This window comes from Magnolia sinica, chromosome 6, assembly GCF_029962835.1.
Source record: "Magnolia sinica isolate HGM2019 chromosome 6, MsV1, whole genome shotgun sequence".
Taxonomy (NCBI): domain Eukaryota; kingdom Viridiplantae; phylum Streptophyta; class Magnoliopsida; order Magnoliales; family Magnoliaceae; genus Magnolia; species Magnolia sinica.
In genome coordinates this window covers 21,694,867-21,705,706 of record NC_080578.1, presented here as the reverse complement: position 1 = coordinate 21,705,706, position 10,840 = coordinate 21,694,867, and the positions used below count along the sequence as shown (strand labels likewise).

Here is a 10,840-nt window from a genome sequence, read left to right as displayed (position 1 = left end):
ATTACTATGTTTATAAACAGTAAATTTCACAATCTATACGGTTTATTTGAGTTAATATTAGCTAGTTGTTTAACTTATGAGTGCCTGAGTATCAAGTGTCATACGGATCCTGAGTATCATATAACTCCACAACGGACGTGACCAGTCGAATCATGTGCATCTCACGTGCACCGTCACCCCGAATCGCAGCAAACGCCAAAATGAAATCTCCGACCCATCCGTACTCCACCGCTACAACGGTCATGTTGACCATATCATCAGCCCCCAACGGTCATATTGACTGCTACCCAGACCGTCGGATCCGCATCCGACGGCCAGAACGAGAACATTCCAAAAATCCTGAGAAATCACCCTTTTTCACAGTAACCCTCCTTTCATGCTTCCTGAAATCGAACCAAACGGCCAGACGAAAGAACACGACCCGGCCATGAAAGCGAAAGAAATGAGGAGAAGAACAAAACCCCACTTCAAAAATCCAATGCCTCTTCCAGCATAAATCTTCTTCTTCTTCCACTTCTGAAGGTTTTTCTCATTTGGGTTTCTACTTCAGATACAGATTCAGCTGTTATGGAGAGTTTTCAGCTTTCAGATGCTGATTGGGGCTTGAAATTTCTCCTGAATTTCAGCTGCGAGCGCCGATCGGTTCTTCTCAGGTCCTCCGGATGTCGACTCGGCAGCATTTGGCGGAAGATATCCAGCTCTCTCCAATGAATTTCTCCAGCCATGTTTGAAATCCGAGATTGGTTTTTATGGTAGGTGTAGAGAAGGAATTTTTATTTTACACATTCTTTTGATTCTTTGGATTCTTCAAAAGCTTCGGATTCTTTGTATTCTTTCTTTCTTTTTCCAAATTTAGAAACCCAGATTCATTTATAGCATTATTCGTACAGCTCAATTCTTCTATCATTTTCATTTCTTGTGCTTAATTACATTCAGCCCAGATTTTCAACTACTGAAATTTTCCGATATCTTTCTCTCGGTTTTGTCGTTAAAGAGTGCGAAAGATTGTTTGAATTTTAAGAAAATTACAGAAAAAACATAGATTTGAGGGAGATATAAGGAAAAGGAAAAACAAGGGGTTGAATTGAATTTCTAAAATAGAAAAAGAAAATTGGAAGAGTATAGAGGATGTTGGCTGGGTGCCCTACGCTGCTGTCGCCAAGGCACCGATTGAAGAGTGAGGCTTCCGTGCAGTTAAAAGCTTGCCATTTCCAACAGAAATTGGGTTCGATGAGTACGCAGCGATTGGATCTCCCTTGCAGCTTCACACGAAAAGAGGCTGCCCCACGATTGCAACCATCGAGGGCCGTCGGCCTTTCAGTGGAAAAACCAATTGAAGGCATGGGTAATTGCTCTATTCGGAGAAACGTTCGGTGCCCGTCTCCAATTTCCACACAATCGACATTTTGGGAAGGAAGAAGAGAGATTGAAGATGGGTTCTGGGAGAAGAAGAAGAAGAGCTTGAAACGCTTCTCTGAGCAGAGCTCATCGGAGGAATCTTGCATAAACAGAGCCAAGAGGAAAAGGAGTAGCAGTGATAACACGACGCCGGACAATTCTTCAGAAGGAGAGAGGCTAAGCGTTAGCCAATTGTGTGGTGGGGATCTCTGGTTTCATCGGATGGTTGAGGAGCCTCGATCGATGCTGGGCATTACAAGCCTCGATCCTCCTCCTCCTCCGCTTCCTTTTTCTATGTCATCTTCAGCTGAGGAAGAAAGGGTCTGTTTTCCACACACGGAGCCGATCTTCGCTCCAATTCCACTGTTGAACAATCCTTGGGTGGAATCTATTGTGACAGAAATCACAGATAAAGGCGATAAGGATGCTGATACAAGCGAAGGGCCTAAGCAGACGAAGTCGAGTTCAAGCACATCATCAGATACCCATAGCTTGAGTTTGAAATTGAATAAGAACTCTTCTGATCATGAAACAGGGAATGGGTCCCAGGTCCCTTACCATTCGGAGGGTCACGGAGCAGCGGGCCATGAGAATATCCACTCGGAGCATCAGGGTCTTGAGCTTGTAAGCTTGCTCATGGCCTGCGTTGAATCGATAGGAACTAAGAACTTCGCAGCTATCAGCCAGTTCCTGTCTCGGTTGGGCCAGCTTGCCTCTCCTGAAGGAACTCCAATTCACCGGGTGGTAGCATACTTCACAGAAGCTATAGCTATCCGAACTGTCAAGCTCTGGCCCCACATTTTCCATATCGTTGTCCCTAGAGATCTCGACAGAACAGAGGATGAGGTGGCCACTGCATTCCAACTTCTCAACCACATTAGCCCGATCCCGAAATTCCTCCACTTCACATCGAATGAGATGGTGCTGAGAGCATTCGAAGGAAAAGATCGCGTCCACATCATAGATTTCGACATCAAACAGGGGCTTCAGTGGCCTGGTCTGTTCCAAAGCTTGGCTTCCAGGCCTAATCCCCCAACCCATGTCCGGATTACGGGGATTGGTGAATCAAAACAAGAGCTCCAAGACACAGGTGAGAGACTGGCAGGGTTCGCGGCAGCCTTGAATCTTCCCTTCGAATTCCATGCTGTTGTGGACAGGTTGGAGGACGTGAGGCTGTGGATGCTTCACGTGAAGGAGAAAGAGACCGTGGCCGTGAATTGCATGCTCCAGTTGCATAAGGCACTTTATGACGACAATGGTGGGGCTTTCAGAGACTTGTTGGGGCTGATTCGGAGCACTAACCCGACTGTTGTCCTTATGGCGGAGCAAGAAGCAGATCACAACGACGCCAGCTGGGAAACAAGGTTTTCCAATTCGATGAAATACTACTCCGCTATCTTTGACTCGATCGACTCTAGTCTACCGTTAGACAGCCCGGCTAGGATCAAGGTGGAGGAGATGTTTGCTAGGGAGATTAGAAACATAGTTGCATGTGAAGGGAACGAGAGAATCGAGAGGCATGAGAGTTTTGGGACATGGAGGAGATTGATGGAGGAAGGAGGATTTAGATGCGTGGGTGTCGGAGAGAGGGAGACCCTTCAGAGTCGAATGCTGTTGAAGATGTTCTCGTGCGAGAACTACAGGGTGGAGAAGCAAGGCGAAGATGGCGGCGGGCTTACTCTCAGCTGGTTAGATCAGCCTCTATACACAGTTTCAGCGTGGGCACCGGTCGATTTCGCTGGCAGCTCCTCCTCTTTATCTCAGCCTGGTTGATGATGGAGAGATGGTTTTTTTTTTCTTTCTTTCTTTTCAACAGAAAATTCTTTCTTGTAGGTAGGAAAGCTATATTTCTATTCTTTGATTCTTTGCTTGCTGTTGGCATTATCATCAGAAAGCTCAAATACCATTTCAAGAAGAGTAATAGCTTTATACCCATTTCAGTTCTTCTAGAAGTAGATTGTTTAGAGTTCATTTTAGCATCATTTGGAGTCTTTTATTGTTTTGTGGGCATTCTTTGATTCTTTTCTTCCTATTAGGGGGGAGAACAATATCAGGTCTTCTATTCTTTATGTATGTTGGTATTCTTTTTGTAATATTTTCTCTTTTATTTTTTAACCTTTTTTGGTTGGGGTTTTGTAATGGCTTACGATGTTGTTTGGGACCTATGTATGTGAAATAATATCATTGAATTGTATGTGTCAATCTTTCTTAGCATTGGATATTTTTGTGGCCATCTTCTTCTATATGTGTGATTGATTGATTATTTTAACCATGATTTACGATGAGCACCTGTCATTTTATTCAAATTTTGTTTAGGTTGTGTTTGGATACACAATCAAACTGAAGTTAATTCATATTGAGGGTCTGAGGGGTCCTTTACTCATGCTTCAGTGGTAGACTCACATGAGTGTCAACACGAGTTGATGGGTTCAGAGTACTCATTGTCGTGAAATCCCGCGGTGGTGTGAGTGTGTGTGGGGTGTCGGTGCGTGTGTAATAATTTATTTATTTTTATTTAAAAAAGGGTCTGAGCTCCAAATTGTAATTGCGTAACATTTCAAGTTGGATTTGAAAGAAATGTAATTACAGTCTTTTGGCTACTTACTCGGTATGAATGTTAGGAAGCGAAATTAGTCTAAGATCTTTAGGATGCGATTGGACATTTAAGATCTTTCAGTCACTCATACCAGTTGCAATGTATACACCCATCTGAATAAAAGATGCGATTGGGTTGCTCATACCAAGTGCAATGTACACACCCATCCGAATAAGAGATTCAATTGGACATTTAAGATCTTACAGTCTGATGATTCATACCAGTTGTAATGTATACACCCATCTGAATAAAAGATGCGAATGGGTCGCTCATACCAAGTGCAATGCACACACCCATCGGAATAAGAGATGCAATTGGACATTTAAGATCTTACAGTCTGATGACTCATACCAGTTGCAATGTATACACCCATCTGAATAAAAGATGCAATTGGGTCACTCATACCAAGTGCAATGTACACACCCATCCGAATAAGAGATGCAATTGGACATCTAAGATCTTACAGTCTGATGCAATGGTGACGGTCGGTCCATGGGTACAAAAATTTCACCAAATACAGTAAGATCGATAACACGCATTGTTGCTGTTGAAAGATACTTTAATAAACAGAATACCAAGTCAACGATATTAACGGGAAAATATGTAATGAACAATCTTCCTTTTCCCAAAGGAAAAGACTAAGGAAGAATGCCAATATCACACATCACAGGAAACACTGAACACACGTACAACATCCTGACCGCTGATCTGGTGTGCCTATGATGTATGTGATTTTAGCAGTCCTTGCTGGAAACAACTTACACATTTCTAAGTTTAGGGATAAGAAGGAGAGGATTTTCCTTCTGCAGTGTGACCCCAAACTTCTCATTCATGTCGAGCTGGGTTGGGTCCATGTCATGTGGAAGACACCAATCAAAGCAGTGGATTAAAGAAGCCAGAATTAAGTGAACTTGCCGAGTCGCCATGGGTAGTCCTGGGCAAATTCTCCTTCCAGCACCGAAGGGTATGAACTCGAAATCGTTGCCTTTGTAATCCAAGTCCGAACTGATGAAACGCTCTGGCGTGAACGATAAGGGATCTTTCCATGTTACAGGGTCTCTTCCCATCGCCCACACGTTCACTTGCACTTGGGTGTCCTTGGGAATAGTATAATTCATCAATGTGCATGTCTCTGGGGCCTGGTGAGGAAGGAGGAGTGGTGCTGGAGGGTGCAATCTCAATGTCTCCTTTACACAGGCCTGTAGGTAGGAGAGTTGAGGTAGATCAGACTCTTTAACAATGTTTCCTTTAATCTCTCTTTTGAGTTCTTCCTGAGCTTTGTTCATGGCTTCTGGGCTCTTTATAAGTTCTGCCATTGCCCACTCGATCGTTGAGGCAGTAGTGTCGGATCCAGCAATTAACAGCTCCTGCAAATGTAAGAGAACTGTTATTAAACTACGCCAAGCCTGCTTTGAGTACCACCCAAATCAAGATTGATTCATTTTGGTTTTGGGGAAGTGGGAAATGTCAAATGGATTGATTGGGCAGGCTCCCATTTCCTGCCACAAGACTTGAAATTCCAAACGGGCCAAAACCAAACTTCATAAGTCGTCTATCGAACTGGATAGTGATGTAAGAGCTTCTGTCTGATTGTTCATCATTCAAATCAACAAACACAACCTAGATTTCTAATTCAAATACAAATGGGAAGGAATGCATGCATTTATTGATTGGATCTTTTTCAACCAAAAATCTCTAAGCCAAATCACTAATCCACTGGTGTTGGAGCATAACCAAAAATTACATTGAGAAGATGGTAATCTTATGACTTTGCAGTTCGAATTTGGACCACTGGCTATTTTACTTCTGATGTCAGATGGCCAAGCCAAGGTTGGATTTACCCCGGCTGGGTTGGCCTGCCTAGGCCTGGTCCTAATCGAGCCGAAAAGGCACTAGCCATATGACGCAGGGAGGGACATGATGAGGTCGATCACCGCCTTCCTCAGGGGATATCTACTCTGGATTCCTCAGAAAGCTTCCTCAAATCCACGAGGGATAAAAGTAAAAAAATCGTTTCTAATAAATTTGAAATAATTTGATTGATGACAAAAAATAAAAATAAAATGAAATTACAACTCTTTAAATAAGGAACTCGAACCTAGGACGGAGTTTTAGACTCAAGCTCCGACTCAAACACCCTAAAAACATGACTTACTATAAATAGACCTCCATTCCTACTAGACTTCATGGTCTTCGGCCAAAATTAGTAAGTTCCCAATTTGGCCCAATCACATTATTCTCCTAATTTTTCTAATCCCTTTTCATGTTGGGCACAACTTCTACAACTCAAAGGATCAAAAGTTATACTCGAACTACAACTTATTTATAGTAAAAAAAATAAACTGGACTTTTGGCCATTGATCTAATGGAATCTCGCAAATCCGGCGTGGGCAACCTGGCATAGCAGGTTGGTTGGCTTAAGTAGCTTCTCCTACCCAAAATCATAAATAATATGTCGAAAAACTCATCTCGGTTTGTGAGATACGACGGATTTAAGGTCCTGACTGTCCGGATCGTTTCTGCCTTCGATCGGGCTTTCTTTGTTCCATCTTTGCTATGAAAGTGTCAGTGACCCACTCTACATGACCGTACAGGTCAGCTGGACCTGTAAGATCAAGTGGGCCAACAATCAGACCAATCCACTCATCATGTGGGTCATAGATGTATATTGATTCCCTACCTCCTGCCCATTGATTCGAATAGTGTAGCTTACCTAATTAGTAGACCATTCCGATCATGACTGATTTTTCGCATAACAAGCATGTCCTGAACAAAATAGACATAAGCAACTTTAGGGCCAATGGTCTGGGCCATTCATCATGGGACAATGGCCCATCAATTGAATGGTTAAAATTTTGTTGATCACTGCTATTCCAGAGAGATGCACCATCCTTTAGATAGCATTGGTAGACATCTATGAGTGCGTCACATGTAAGGAGAATGACTATCAAAGGAGTCTTATCCAATTATTAATTAATTAACTTTGATAAACAGTTCTCATTAGACATGGATGCAAATTGCCCGTAATCCATTTTGTGGATCAATAAAAAGTGCTGTGTGCAGCCGAAAGTGAAAAGGGTAAAAATAATCATTTCATGCAGACAAATCTCTTAAAAGTAATTCGCGGGGCCACATATTATTTGTGTTTACAATTACCACAAATCATGTAGGAAAATCGTTTATACAACAATTTTAATTGGTCCATGTCATGGTTACAGGGGATTTGTATAACCTACACCTACAATGTTGTTTCCATCTCATGACTCATAAGGAGAACTACCACACAAGTGGTAACTTACCATCTTTCCCCCTAACATCTCACTTGTGCATGACTTTAGTACCATGAAAATGGTAGGCCCCACCATCATATTAGGAAGAAAAATCAGGCAGAGAGAGAGAGAGAGAGAGAGAGAGAGAGAGAGAGAGAGATTCATACCAGGGCTAAGGTATTGATTTGATCATTGCTAAATCCATTTTCCAGCATAACATCCAAGAAATCACACTGTTTTGAACCTTTCCCTCCCCTCCTTTCCCTAACAAGAACTTCCCATGTTGCATGAACCTTCTCAACATACTTCAAGGCCTTCTTATTCAATCCTTGTATATCAAACCCATCTAACATAGGATACAAGTCTACTATATTTATAGCAGTCCCCAACTCCATCATCCTCCATACAATCTCTTTCATTCCTCCACTATCTTCCCTCTCTTCCATTTCAATGAAATCCCTTGAGAAAATTACATTAGCTAACATATTAAACACACTAGCAAATACCACCTGCCCCACCTTGATCACCTCACCTTCCTTTGCACCCAAATGGCCCACCATCTCCATCACCTTCTTCTCTCTTATAGACGCTTGTCCATCGATCGCCTTCGCCGCAAACAGCTCTGTCCTACAAAGGGTGCGAAGGAACTTCCACTGGCCACTACACTCAGCTGCCCACACCATCGACGATCCATTCCGGCTCGATCTCTGTGCAGGTGTTGTGTGTGGAACGTAACGAGCCGAGAGTAGGCGGTCATGGGTCTTGAGGATCTCGGTGGCCGCGGCCGGGGAGGATCCAACTACAATGAGCTGAGTGCCTAGCTTCAGTGAGATGAGTGGGCCATGTGCTTGGGCTAAGTGAGCTAGCTGTATATGGGGCTTCTTTCCCATGTGGAGAAGGTTGCCTATGATGGGCCATGGGCGTGGGCCTGGTGGAAGTGGGCCCTTTGAAGATGTACGTCTTAGATGGTTGAAGATGAGGAAGATGATAGGTAACAGGAAGAAGATAGGGAAGAGAAGAGATCCTGTTGCCATGATTTCAGTGGAGTTTGCTGACCTTTCCAATAGAGGAGGAGTAGTTAGGCTTTTTAAGGTATGTGAAGGGAGAATGGCCCACCTTGCCGGCCCACTATAAAATAATGACGATTCCTGTAGAAGAAGAAAGATAATGTTACATGCATCAACGTGTGTAACAAAGCTTGTGTGCACGCCCCTCAGCATGGTATATATGATGAGAGATCTAATCCATCCATCAGGTTGGTTTGACCTTTATACATGGTTGCCCAAAAATAAAATCTGGTCCAATCAGCATGTGGGCCTGAATATTGGAAACAGATAGATGGTTAGAAAAATTCAACTAAGATTTTCAGAGCCGTACATTTTAATTTTATTTTGCAAACTGTAGATCACCTGATCAGTGGATGAAGTTGATTCCTGGGTTTGGTGCCATTCTGATGGATGGATTGGATGTGGGACCTATCATGCCATGCTGGCACATGTGTGGTGTGTACCTGAGCTATGTTACACCCGCATGTGGGCTCAGCAGACCTCTGGATCACTTCCACCACATGAAACAAAGAAAGTCAAGCTAACTTTCATTCATACCTCCCCATGACTTGCGTACCTGGCCTTAGGGACCTCCCTGGACCACTTTCTCTAACGTAGGGAAAAGACTTAACGTGCGTGAAATCCACCCCGTCCATCAGTTACATCACTCTTTATTTGGTATTAATTCCAAAAATCACGATGATTCAATACTCAGATGGGCCATCCCATAAAATTATATATAAAAACCTCTAAATTTATGTGATATGACCCACCTGAGTTTTGGAATGCTCTGATTTTTGGCTAGTTCTTTTATCCTGATGAGGCACATCATATGAATGGATTGGATAGCATACAATCATCAAGATGGGCCCAAAACAAAACTAACGTTCATACTCCCATGCCAACTTTTTCATGGATTGTGGCCTACCTGACTTGTTAAAATTTAGTTGAACGTGATGCAGAGTAGCTGATGGACGGATTGGATGTCATGAAAGTTTCACTCACGTGGCTAGAGCATTTTTTGTCCAGCCCATTTAGGATTTCAAAGGCAATTTTGTCCTATATCATGCATGATCGGGCACACTTAATGAACAACCCAGATCTTCCCCAAAAGTAGGTTGCGTGGTTCGGGCTGTGCACATCATCACGGACCGGGCTCGGTTCAATTTACTTTGGGCCATCATTGACTCAGGCTCGCTACGGCCTAGGTTTTACTTCGCAAGCCCCAAACCAAGTTCGTCCGGCCGCTGTATGTAAATCATAACCTAAATATCAGATGGATCAAATGCCATAGTATCTTACATTCTGATTGAGCTTCAACGGCATGCATATGTGGCATTGATCTACATGTGGGTCCCACTGTAGTTTTCTTGCCCAAAAACTAGACCTATTAATTAGAGGACCACACACCTGGCAAACTAGAGTATGGCGGAGCCATATCTCTAGAGCATTAAATTAATTAAACAGACTTTGTTGAAGCCACTGCGGCTAACTCAATTGTCTGAAAATCAGATTGGGTGAGCAATTCTAACCTCTGATTCGTGGACACTTGTTTGTGGAAACTAGAGCGTAGGATATTTTTCATTTTTAACCGTCAATTGATTTTCCATCGTGTAATCAAGTATGCGTAAATTTAGGATTGTTATACATCTCTAAACTGGGACCCATAATTTGCACTGTTCAGCTTGAATTACTTGTATGCAATTTCTAATGTGCCTGTGCATCATCCATCACACTCTGCCAGAGTATCACGTTCTTTTTAGTTGTCCCCTACGATACATGTCTTAAATATCGGTGCTCATGGCACACGTATCAGAGATCCGGACCATTAGTCAGGTAGGGCGTAATGCAAACATGGCATATACCAAATTTCTCAGTGCACTTGTGATTGAATGAGCCATGCATGTATGATGATTTCGGACTATCTCGTACAAATTTAACCTGCTTGATTAGCCGACCATCATCATTTCGGGTCCACGACGTGTACCTTACCAGATGAATGGTTGGGATCTCTGACACGTGTGATGCATGCACATCTTTGACACGTGTTTACGCCCTTTCACAAGATCATGAATTTAGCATGTTGCATGTGGCAGTAAAGGCCGATTTAAAGAGATTTTGGAGGGCATATTGATCATTTCCCATATAAAATCCAACCAAATCAGGGCTTTTATAAATATCAGCAATCACGGGGAGGTATCCGGGTATATGCAGAGAAAAGAAACCCCTAAAAAGGGGATGTACCGCTGGACTCTTCGGGGCCCACCATGGAACCATGTGTCTTATCCACGACGTACATCCGTTTGTAAAGAACATTTTAGGGCATGATACGAAGATTGAATCATATCCAACGCTCAAGTGGACCACACCATTGGAAACAGTGGGAATAATGATGTCCACCGTTGAAACCTTCCTAGGGCCCACAGTGATGTTTATTTGTCATCCACCCTGTTCATAAAGTCAAACAGACATGGATGAAGGGGAAAAAACAAATATCAGCTTAACAGGAAACTTCTGTAGTCTCCCAGGAA

General features: G+C 42.9%; 2 protein-coding genes across 2 annotated transcripts; one reads left to right on the top strand and one right to left on the bottom strand.

Moving 5' to 3' along the window:
* Nucleotides 1–297: 297 nt before the first annotated feature.
* LOC131248509 (scarecrow-like protein 28) lies at nucleotides 298–3,600 on the top strand. The gene is made up of 2 exons (XM_058248819.1): nucleotides 298–522; nucleotides 627–3,600. Exon 2 carries the CDS (start codon nucleotides 1,129–1,131, stop codon nucleotides 3,169–3,171), a length of 2,043 nt encoding a protein of 680 aa, XP_058104802.1. The 5' UTR covers nucleotides 298–522; nucleotides 627–1,128; the 3' UTR covers nucleotides 3,172–3,600.
* Nucleotides 3,601–4,521: 921 nt separating this feature from the next.
* Nucleotides 4,522–8,344, bottom strand: LOC131248510 (probable (S)-N-methylcoclaurine 3'-hydroxylase isozyme 2). The gene is made up of 2 exons (XM_058248820.1): nucleotides 7,431–8,344; nucleotides 4,522–5,361 (listed from the first exon to the last, which is right to left on the bottom strand). The coding sequence occupies exons 1-2, from the start codon at nucleotides 8,295–8,297 to the stop codon at nucleotides 4,753–4,755; spliced, it is 1,476 nt and encodes a 491-aa protein (XP_058104803.1). The 5' UTR covers nucleotides 8,298–8,344; the 3' UTR covers nucleotides 4,522–4,752.
* Nucleotides 8,345–10,840: the final 2,496 nt, after the last annotated feature.